This window comes from Aedes aegypti, chromosome 2, assembly GCF_002204515.2.
Source record: "Aedes aegypti strain LVP_AGWG chromosome 2, AaegL5.0 Primary Assembly, whole genome shotgun sequence".
In the NCBI taxonomy this organism is placed as follows: domain Eukaryota; kingdom Metazoa; phylum Arthropoda; class Insecta; order Diptera; family Culicidae; genus Aedes; species Aedes aegypti.
Window position 1 is genome coordinate 229,600,669 of NC_035108.1, and position 12,434 is coordinate 229,613,102.

The window sequence follows — 12,434 nt, forward strand, 5'->3', positions numbered from 1 at the left end:
CAAATTTCTCAAACTTTCAACACAAGCGCATGGAAGTCGGAGAACTGTCAAAACGTATGAAAAATAATGAAAAACGTAAATTACTTGCAATTAGGAAACTGGATCAAAAAGTATGTATGTATGTATGTTTATTATTTGTGGCGATAACCTATTAGTTAAAAAAACTTTTTACAAGGTCAAGGAAGCTAGTGATTAAGTAGTGATTAGAAATCAAGTGTAAAGTGAATACATAACTTTTTGTGTTTAACTCATCTTCCATGGTGCTTTCTTTGCTTCAGGATTTCGTTTTTACTACCACTGAAAAAGAGCCATCTATTGCCTTTTCAGTTTTGAATATCGCCCTATTGTCTATCTCTTCATTCAGAAGAACCACAGGTTGTTTCCGCGTTTTTTTCGATTCTGCCCCAGTGTGCGATGGCGATCGAGTTTAAAAACGGTGTGCTACCTACGGAATAAAAGAACGGTTTGGGTGCAACTTTTGCTATTGACTTCGCAGCACCAATCTGGAGTTCGTCGGTTGGACTTCCGAAGCGAAGTTTTGAACGAATTAACTGTCATTGCTCTGCCGGCTCGGCTTTTATCTCGACTGTTTTTGAAAACAGTCCAACATCACGTCGACGGAAGAAGTTTCACCACAACGGAGGATTTATCAGTTCGTGCGCGCCAAAATCCATCCGATTGAAAATGTGTTGGCGGTGCTTAAGGTGCAACTGTTTGCTATCCATAAATGATGATCAATTTTGTAGTTTTGGTACTACCGGACAGAGATGAACTGAAAGTGTATCAACATGCCTGTTGTTAGCAAGCATATGATCCGGTAGATCACCGAATGACCGATATGATATAAAACAGAAATATTTTCTTTGGATGCCACCATGAGTCAATCGTGTGTTACCTTAAGTTCGTTGATAAAGAAGAGGAAATTAAGCGAAGTTCTCTTTCTGAATTTTATCGGGATGCACAATACACTGTTGGGAAAACGGTGCATGCGGTGTCAATAAAGAAAAACGACATTAAACAATAGGGTAACCAGGGGGGGTATACGCAACGAGGTGCGCCTACCGTTCATGTTATGTGGGTGTATTCGTTTGGCTCACAACGCTGCTAGACATCCCGCTGTTGAGTGTTGAAATGCATCAGCATTTGCTGCCTGGCAAGGCCCACGTCGGCCCGCGTGAGAGATGATGCTGTTTGGGGCGGCCCGCCCGAGAGATGATTGTTAGGCGAGCTTCGTTTGTAGTTGACAGCCGTTCACCCACCCTGAGGGTAACGACTGTTTATTTTGTTCTCAAACGCTAACAGTTGGCGCCAGCGGCAAAAATTACAGACAACAACCTTTCGAACATTCAGTTTCTCTTTCCGGCCTGTACTTTTTGCCGCCGGCGCCGACTGTTAGCGTTTAAGAACGAAATAAACAGTCGTTACCCTATTACGAAATCATCACCTTCAAGTTAGTTACCCTCCGTTATATGAATTATGGTGGCGCGTCGATTGTCGCAAATTTCTCGATAAACAGTCATTTGACATTTTGTCTTTCGACGTTTTGTCACCCAACCGCAGCATATGAATGAGCCATTTTACGAAGCAGGTGAAATGACAGGAGACCTGGGATTTTTCAATCATCGTCGTCAGTTTTCGTGATAATAGGTGATATGAATAAAACCGAGCACTTGCTCATGCTCAAGCTGATTCGAGCAAAGTAAAGTCTCTGAGCATTTACTCGAAACGGTATGAATAAAACGATACTTTACTCAGAGTAAGTTCGAATTTCGAACTTAGCTTTTACTCTGTCAAAAATGTTGTTTATGTTTTGACTATCAGAGTTTTGCGAGGAACTAGAATGTCCGCGGTGCAAATAGATAGTTTTTTTTGCCGGATTTTCACTGTTTGTTGCCCGGCGAACTTAACCATCCTGTTCCAAGGACTATGAACGGTATATAGAGAACACCCATGTAATGATTCTGCTGCAGTGTACCTACACGCGTGGTGGTAATCCGTCTGTCCGTAACGGTAAGTGTTTTGCACTTGTATTATTAAGCATTTTAGTTATTTGTGTTCCTCCCAATTAGCCCTAATCGCAGGACAGATAGTTATCGAAACAACAGGTGTCCATACTATCCAGCGGAATCGGTGCCCAAGAATAAACATAAATATGTGCACCAAAGGACAACACCCATCGAAGTCCCTGCGAGTCGATTGCAAGCGTTGGAAAACACCAGCATCGTCAGAACCCAAATCAACTGCAAATTGTTAAAGTGAACTCAAAAGAGATTTCTATCGATTGAATGGACTGCGCGCACTCAACAGCAAGTTACCAAACTAGCGGTCAATTCGGCTGCAATACATGGGTCCGACATACCACTGGCTACCGGTTTGGTGACCGGTAAAGAAGGCACGGAACAAGGCAGCGACATCGTAGTTAACCGTTCCAGTGTGATGAGTGAACATGTCGGTCGGAATATGCTACGGCCATTCTAGGCTGTTAAATATATTTAAATAAATTATGGTACGAAACCAAAGTTGTTTTTTATAAAGATTTTTTTGAGAAGTATTATTTTTATTCTTATTTATATTTGGCGAGTTTGCCGTTTATTTTTTCTTAAGAAGTAATTTTGTCGAAAGAAACTTCTCTGAGAATTCTTAGAGTATCTCAAAAATGGTTTCTGCCAAAAAAATCATCAGACGGCAGATTTTGCGAGAATTTGTTGAAGAAATACTCAGGTTTATAAGACATTTTCCAGCTATAAACCCTCTAGTTATTAGGTTCACTTAAAATCCTTTTATTTAAAAAAAACTATAGCGCTCATGTTGGCCACAATTAACAATGAGAGTCCAGTGCGCATCGTACCTTCGTGCTGTGCGTACACGAATTCTCTCTGCTCTTGGAAGTTTTCTTAAAAACTACCTAAAGCAATAAATCAGTACTTTTCAGTGCTACATAAACAGTACTTTTCAGTGCTATAATTAAAAACGGTACTTTTCTGTGCTACTAAAACAGTACTTTTCAGTACTATTTTTTCTACTATTGATCCCTTTACGATCCTTGTTTGGACCCGTGCCTTCGATTTTTCGTTGGACCCGTTGGCGAAAGCTAGCGGTGGTAATCCTTCTTGGACACCGTCTTGGGAAAAAACCTCTCGAAGGTCACGTCTTCTTTCGTTTATTAACTAAACATGGTATCAACAACTAACAAAAGGAAGGGTGAATCTCTGAATTCTCTACTTCCTTCCAAAAAAGTGGGTTTTAAAACTGTCACTACACGTAGCAAGAATGGAAGAAAGGACGCTTCCCCGGAATGCGAAGTTTCTTCCAAGGGTGAAATGAATAATTGTATCGAAATGAGCAATCAGTTCGATGCTCTAGACAAATTTTCCGAACACCAAATCGAAGCAGCCTCTAGCCCAGGCTCTTTGATTCAAGTGAGGAAGCAAAGAGTGCCACCTATCGTGGTCAGTTGTTCCGAATTTGGGGGATTTAGGCAGGAGATCTTGAACTCCATTAGGGGAATCAAGGTTTCCTTCCAAATCGCATAGAAAGGAGACTGTCGCGTTTTGCCGGAAACTCTTAAAGATCGTGAACTTCTTCTCAGACATCTTGAAGAGAAGAAGCACAAATTTTTTACTTATGACGACAAAACTGAACGTTTGTTCAAAGTTGTCTTGAAAGGTCTCTCAAGTGACTATAAGTCACCTGAAGAGATCAAAAATGGAATAAATTATTTACTTGGATTTTCCCCAGTCCAAGTAATCATTATGAAAAAGAGAACCCAATCTGGCATTGTTCGGAAAGGGCTTTCTCAATAATATTATTTAGTTCACTTTAACAAAAAAAAAAACTAAATAATATTAAAGCTTTAGAAAAAGCAAAACTTATGTTCGATGTCCGTGTGACATGGGAACATTTCCAGAAACCTGGAGGAAATTACCAGAACCCCACTCAGTGCCGTCGGTGCCAAAAGTGGGGTCATGGTACAAAAAATTGTCGCATGGATGCTAAATGCATGATTTGCGGAGGTTCTTCTCACGCCAAAGACGTCTGTCCAGTGAAGGAAGATACCACCAAATTCATATGCTGTAATTGCGGGGCTAACCATAAGTCCAATTTTTGGAATTGTCCTTCACGCAAAAGGGTCATTGAGGCTCGTGCCAGGCAGATGAAAGATAATATCCGTTACGATAACGGTCGTTTCCGCAATTTGCCTGGTAGAGTATCGAACAATGCTCATTTTTCCGGATAAATGGTGGAGATATGTCGACGACATTTTCAGCGTTATCAAGCGGAACGATCTGGCTAAAATTTTGGATACAATCAACAGCGTACACAAGGATATCAAGTTCACCCACGAAGAGGAGAAGGATGGAAAACTATCATTTTTGGATCTACTTGTCACCAGGGAAGAAAGTTCAACTTACAATTTCGAAATCTACAGGAAGCCTACAAACACCCAGCGAGTTATCCCTTACACATCGAATCATTCGTTCCAGCATAAGATGGCAGCGTTTCACCACATGATCCACAGGATGCAGACTCTACCCCTCAGCGAACACGGAAAGACCAAGGAACTGGAATATATCTACGAGACGGCAAGGATCAACGGATACAAGGAAAGGACGATAAAAGCTATCATCGACAAAAAGGAAAGACAGCGAATTCGGAATGCTTTGACGACACTAACCCCTATCACCGAACCCATGAAGAGAGTCTCCATCCCATACGACGTACACATCAGCAAACAGCTCCGCCCAAAGCTAAGGAATTTCGGAATCGATTTGGTATTTTCCAGCAGAGACAACCAACTTAGAACTTCGTTAGGCTCCACCAAGGATCCGGTAAACACACTAAACAAGGCTGGTGTTTACAAAATCAGCTGTTCCCACTGCAATAAGGTCTACGTTGGTCAAACAAAGCGGTCTCTCGAGGTTAGATTCAAGGAACACTTAGCGGAAATAGGAAAAGCTCAGAAGACGATAGACAAGGGGATGACATACGATTTCAAATCTAAGGTGGCAGAACATATCTTTTCAGAAGGACATACAATTACGACGGCCGATATCAAAATTTTGAGAAATGTTTCTTCTCCTTGGAAACTGGATGTGGCGGAGAGTCTGGAAATTTGCAAACAGGTACCTACGACGCTACTCAACAGAGACAACGGCAACGGCAATACATGGCTATTCAACTTGGTACCTACTAATCGTTCCCGTGATGTACCTTTCAGCATTTAAAGTTTCAACAAAAGAGGGATGGAATGTACCTAAAGCTCATAAATTTTAAGTTAAAAAATAATAATGGGTAGGGAAATACGGTTATACCTAGTGTTAATATATAATGTGTGCATACGATGGTTTTCTTCAAGTCGAGTCTAGTACACGACACTGAAGACGGCCTTACAGTTGAGGTCGAAATACGCGTATCTGTCAAAGGATACAAACTCTAGTGGAATTAAATGGTATAGTACTAAATTCGGTTTTTTTTCATCTACTCATTTTTCAGTTAACGATCGCTTGATCATGAATCATACCCATCAGGAAGATCATAATCATGCTCATTCACAAACTAATTTTAATCCGTCGGGTAGCCGTTCAAATCTTTCAATTTCGAATGTATCTACCCACGGTAAATCCTTTGCCGATATCGTAACAGGAAATTTGAACTCCTCCCCTGTTCGATCCATGGGTACCCATTCTACCTGTTTCAAATCAAATGGAAAAAACCCTACCGCCACAGGTAATTCCGCTTCTTCGTCTACCGGAAATTCTAATGGGAAATCACAAGACATGTCTGCCTCTGATTTTAATTTTCTAACTGAACAATTGAATCTAATGATTGATGCAATGTTCAAAGCCACCACTATGACTGAAGCAGTCCAAGTAGGTGTAAAATTTACAAATCAAATTGTTATTGGATTACGTTTTTCTAATGGATCCAAATAATAATTTAAATATTTTAAATTGGAATGCTCGTTCTCTGAATGGTAAAGAGGACGAGCTGTTTAATTTTCTTACGGTTAATAACGTGCATATAGCAGTTATTACCGAAACGTATTTAAAACCTGGATCTAAACTCAAAAGAGATCCTAACTTTTTTGTTTATCGTAATGATCGACTTGATGGGGCATGTGGGGGAGTTGCAATCATCATTCATAGGCGTATAAAACATCAACTGTTTTCATCATTTGAAACTAAAGTTTTTGAAACTTTAGGTGTTTCTGTTGAAACACAGTTTGGTAAATATACTTTCATAGCTGCCTATTTGCCTTTTCAATGCTCTGGACAGCAAGTTAATTTGCTCCAAACTGACTTGCGAAAATTGACTCGCAATAAGTCAAAAATTTTTGTCATTGGTGACTTTAATGCCAAACATCGGTCATGGAATAATTCTCAAAGTAATTCCAACGGCAGAATTTTATTTGATGATTGCTCTTCAGGTTATTTCTCAATTCAATACCCTGATAGCCCTACATGTTTTTCTTCTTCTAGAAATCCATCTACGATTGACTTGGTCTTAACCGACTCTAGTTATCTTTGTAGCCAATTAGTTACTCATGCTGATTTTGATTCTGATCATGTGCCTGTTACATTTCAAATATCCCAAGAAGCGATTCTAAATCCTATCAGCTCCACTTTCAATTATTTACGAGCCGACTGGAATATATATAAAACGTATGTTGACTCTAATCTTGATGTTAACATTTCTTTAGAAACTAAACTTGATATTGACAATGCTCTTGAAACTTTAACAAATTCCATTGTTGAAGCCAGAAGCATTGCAATTCCAAAATGTGAAGTAAAATTTGAATCCGTGATTATAGACGATGATCTTAAACTCTTGATCCGCCTTAAAACGTGAGGAGAAGGCAATTTCAACGCACTCGCGATCCTGCTATGAAAATTATATGGCAGGATTTGCAGAAAGAAATCAAAAAGCGTTTTGCTCAATTAAGAAACAAAAGTTTTGAAAATAAAATTTCTCAATTGGACCCTGGCTCTAAGCCCTTTTGGAAATTATCTAAAATCTTGAAAAAACCTCAGAAGCCTATACCGGCATTGAAAGAGGAAAACAAATTATTACTAACTTATTGCGAAAAAGCTCAAAAACTTGCTATGCAGTTTGAAAGTGCGCACAATTTTAATTTAGGACTTACTAGTCCAATTGAAAATGAAGTTACTCAGGAGTTCGAAAATATTCTTAATCAAGAGAACGTTTTCGAAAATGCCTGGGAGACTGATTTGGAAGAAGTGAGAACTATTATTAAAAAATTCAAAAATATGAAAGCTCCTGGCGATGATGAAATTTTCTACATCCTCATCAAGAAACTTCCAGAAAGTAGCTTATCATTTCTAGTTGATATATTTAACAAATGTTTTCAATTAGCATATTTTCCTGACAAATGGAAAAATGCTAAGGTTGTTCCAATTTTAAAACCAGACAAAAATCCTGCAGAAGCTTCTAGCTATCGTCCAATCAGTTTGCTTTCCTCCATCAGTAAACTTTTTGAAAAGGTCATTTTGAACAGAATGATGGTCCACATCAACGAAAATTCAATTTTCGCCAATGAACAGTTCGGATTCCGCCATGGACATTCGACCACTCATCAACTTTTACGTGTAACAAATTTGATCCGTTCCAACAAATCTGAAGGCTATTCTAATGGTCTTGCTCTTCTAGACATAGAAAAAGCATTCGACAGTGTTTGGCATGAAGGTTTGATTGTAAAATTAAAAAACTTTAATTTTCCAACATACATTGTTAGAATAATTCAAAGTTATCTGTCAAATCGTACACTTCAGGTTAATTATCAGAACTCCAGATCTGAAAGACTTCCTGTAAGAGCTGGTGTTCCTCAAGGCAGCATTTTGGGACCAATATTATACAATATTTTCACATCTGACTTACCTGAGTTACCTCAGGGATGTCAAAAATCTTTGTTTGCGGATGACACAGGCCTTTCCGCCAAAGGACGAAGCCTGCGTGTCATCTGTAGTCGATTGCAAAAAAGTTTGGATATTTTTTCTTCATACTTGCAAAAATGGAAGATTTCTCCTAATGCTTCCAAAACTCAACTAATAATATTCCCACATAAACCAAAAGCTCTTTATTTGAAACCTTCAAGTAGACATGTTGTCACGATGAGAGGGATTCCAATAAATTGGTCAGATGAAGTTCAGTATCTAGGGCTCATGCTTGATAAGAATTTAACTTTCAAAAATCACATTGAGAGCATTCAAGCCAAATGTAATAAATATGTAAAATGTCTTTATCCCCTTATTAATAGAAAATCAAAACTTTGTCTTAAGAACAAGCTTTTGATATTCAAACAAATTTTCAGGCCAGCCATGTTGTATGCTGTACCAATATGGACTAGCTGTTGTAATACCAGGAAGAAAGCTCTGCAGAGAATTCAAAATAAAATTTTGAAAATGATTCTGAGGCTTCCTCCCTGGTATAGTACCAATGAGTTACATAGAATATCCAATGTTGAAACATTGGAACACATGTCAAATAAAATATTTTGGAATCCAGAGAATCAATAGAATGTAAAAAATCGAGAATGTATTGAACTTCTTCAATATTTCTTGAGTATGCAAAGAAAAATTCATTGAAGAGTTCAATTAGCTCATCTGAAATGCTGTTTTCTAATAGGTTTTTGTTCAACCTTGAAGGGGGTATTATAGATTGGAACGATTTTTAGGTAATTCCTGAATGCATTTCAGAACTTTTCTTGGAGGGATGCAAGACGGATTGGTTGAATGTTTTTTTTTTTTACCTTACGTGATCAGTGGAATGCAGAGGTGAATATGTACATAAAAACTGTTAGATCATTCTTAAAAATATGTTTGGATTAATTTATGGAATAATCTTTGTTAGAGTTCTGAGATGATTTTATGAAATAATTACTTGTGATTTTTTAAAAAATATGTTAAGAAATCTTTGGAAGTAATTTTAAAGGGAAACTGATATTGGATGTCAACCTAAAAAAACTCGTTTGAGAAAATCAAAATGAATTTGTAGAAAAAATCCCTCTTAAATTCCTTAAAGCAATCATTCGCAAAATTTCTTCGGCCATGACTAGAGCCGAACATAATTCTGAAAGAACTTTAATCCACTATAAAGATAATAATGAATGATCTTATGGAGCACCCAATTAGGATTCATTCACAAAATTTATAACGCCCGCCCAATAATTTCGTATGAGCTGTAAAGGGGATGTCCATTAATTACACACAATTTTTAAAATGTATGAATGAAAAAAATACCAAGTTGGCTCTTTAAATCGAAAAAATATCACGTGATTTATGGACACTCCCTAACGACACCCAACCATCCCCTACAGCGTTACGAAATTTGAGAATGGGCCCTAAGTACGTCATGCAAAAATTAATATTTTCAGCACTTCCTCACCTCCACCACGGCATAAAAATTAACAAGGCAGTCTCTTTACTGATGTAAATATCAAGTTTCATTGTAAACATGTGACGTCACTCCTATCGTACCATATATCTTCCGGACCACTAGATCATTTTTTTTTGCAAATTTGTTCGAGGTGGATAGGAATGACGTCGTCAATTAGCTGTCAGTTTTCGGAATATATCACCTTCTTAAATTTAGTACACCGTGACCTCCACCATATATGACACTTCTGAAAAAATACTATTTTCGACTACCCCTCCCCCCCTCTTCCGCCAAATGAATAAGTGAAAACATTTTTAATTCAGCATCCGAGTGCATCTCTTTTTTTGCAAATTTTAATTAAACTTTCATGATTGAAGTTTCCAACTGAGCATGGTCAGCAGGTGACTCAGGATTTTTTGAGCATTTACTCAGCTTTTACCGCTTTATTCATACGAGTATGGATGTTCGAAAAGTAAATGCTCAAGTACTCAGTTTTATCATATCAACTTGAGTAAATGCTCAAGAAAATTATCTGACAGGTGGATTTGAGTAAAGTAAAAGCTTTTGCTCAGTTTATTCATAGTCCATTTTACGAGACGTTTTTGAACAGCTGATCGCTCATTTTATGAATGAAATTTTGACAGGAGGCTGTGCCGTAACGTGTGAAAGTAACAGCAATATCATCAGTGTTGTCGTTTCGTAAAATGGACTATACGACCTAATGATGGTTGATGACTGTGCGCATTTCTAGCGTAGCTTTTCATCCAGGCGAAAACTTAAATGGAGAAAAATTATTCAAATATTTCTGTTCACAAAAGTGCTTTTTTATGTGCAATATGGGTAACAAAGAGGTAGCTGATACAATAACTAGGTGTAATGTTGCAGTAACGAACATTTTTGGATCTCATTTTTGTCATTTTCTCCATGTCCTCGTTTGGTAAGATAAGGCGTTGTTGAAAATCACGCTGGATTTAATCCCAGGTCTCCTGTCAATTGACGCCGTTGCGGCGATCAGCTGTTCCGAAATATCTCGTAAAATGGCTTACACCCTAGATGAAAAAAAAAACATAATTTCGCAACTCGTTTAACTTTATACTTTTTTATTTTAGGACAATGTCTTGCTCGAGGCCTTATAGATGTGACAGACTGCTACTACGGATTTCCCATTGCTTTGAGCTATCCTCATTTTCACGATAGCGATCCTTCACTTCTTACTAAAGTAATAGGATTACATCCCAATGAATCACTTCATAGCAGTTTTTTTATGATTAATGCAGTAAGTATTTAAATGTTTATATATTATTCACCCAGAGCAGAGCTGTTAAATGTCATAATATCACGTGACTTTGACAATTGAGTATTGCTAATATCATCGTTCCCCGTGAATAAAATCATCGGAAAATGTTTTTCCCGGTGACCTTTTCCGAATTACTATCGGTTGGCAGTTTTTGCTGATGCTATATTTCGCATAGAAGGGTGCTAAAAGCATTTGAATTTTTCCAAAATTTTGACATTTAACAGCACTGATCCAGAGTATAAATATAATAAGATTTTACAAACCTTAACCTCAACCTGCCAGTACCGCTTATAAAGTAAATGGGGTATTATTACTTATTTTCATTCGAGATCCCAAGAGTGAAAAATATCCATTATTTGAAGTGCGAAGCGAATACTCTTTCATGCGTAAACCGACTTCACTCTCTTAATGAGTTGAGCCACTTTTCTTGGAAATGGGTACCATTTTACCTATTAATGTGTGCCATTTTACCCATTAATCAGGGAGATATGGCCAGAGGACTTTCGGAAAAACGACTGGAAACGCGATAATCACGAATTGACTTAAGCGATTAGAAACACACGTTTGTACTTTAGTTTCATTCAAAATGGTTGATCGTTGTATGGAGTAAAAGAGGAGAGTTAAATTGATGTACATAGAGTACGACCGTGATTGTTTTATATTGTTTTGTAATGGCTATATCGGTCAGGCGACTCAAAGATAAAGGGAGTCTGTAGGAAGAAATTTTTTTACAAATGATGACATGAATAGGTGTGATAGGCATAGCAAAGGAGCGACATTGAAATTTTATTAGGTGGTGAAATTGAGCAAGTCATCGTAGAGTCAGTAAGCATCGAAGCGTCCTGTATAGAGGTCCCCAAGCAAACTGCCACGAACACCAACGCACAATCAATCTTACATAAGAGTGATTCCAAGCAACAGCACCAAAATTTGGTAAATTTTTTAATTCATTTTTTTCTATTGAGCTGAAACTTTGCACAGTTTTCCAGTTCCATCTAAATCGTCATTTTCCGATATCAAAACTTCAAGTTGAGTCACGACTAACTTTTCAAAAGGGTGTATGTGAAAATGGTTCAAAAATATTCACAAAGCTGCACAGCAAAAACGGTTCGTTCGATTGTTAGACAACTAAAGAAACAAAGTTAGACAACTAAATAAAGATTCCAAAAAAAATACACACAGTAAAAAAAAATTTTTTTGCATTAAAAAACATAATTTTTGACACAAAAACTAAAATATCTCAAAACCCTATCGGAATACCAACGTAATTTTTTGAGGGAAAACGGTCCATTATATTAGCTATCTACCATAAAAATTTGGTGATGGTAAACCAATAAACATGTCACAATTTTCACATTTAGTAGAAAAAAAAATTTTTTTTTTCGGTGTAACGGGAACCGCAGTTTGTTGCTGATTTTATTGTTTAGGGCCTTGCATGAATTAAACAAGTCGTTTTCATGTATTCATTAGTATTATGTATATTATATGTATATATATTATGTATATGTATAAATATTATATGTATATGTATATATGTATAAATTAAAATGAATTAACAGATTACACGAAAATAATTTTTTTTTTTACCAGGATATTTTTTTTTAGAGTATGATCGATGAGTTTCTAAATGTTATATATAAACTTTAAAAGTTTTGGATTTGGGTATGCGTTATGAGATCATGAAAACATTTTATTAATACTTATTTATTTATTTATTGTTATTCAATTTTTTTTACAATATCGA

The 12,434-nt window shown here is 37.1% G+C and overlaps 1 protein-coding gene across 4 annotated transcripts in view; it reads left to right on the top strand.

The window, feature by feature from the left end:
- LOC5574548 (scavenger receptor class B member 1) overlaps window positions 1-12,434 on the top strand; it is a 494,233-nt gene that overhangs the window by 277,376 nt on the left and 204,423 nt on the right. For all 4 annotated transcript variants that reach the window (XM_021844301.1, XM_021844303.1, XM_021844300.1 and 1 more), the window contains exon 8: window positions 10,503-10,669. In XM_021844301.1, the coding sequence (XP_021699993.1) occupies window positions 10,503-10,669 (167 nt within the window). The remainder of the gene's footprint in view (window positions 1-10,502; window positions 10,670-12,434) is intronic.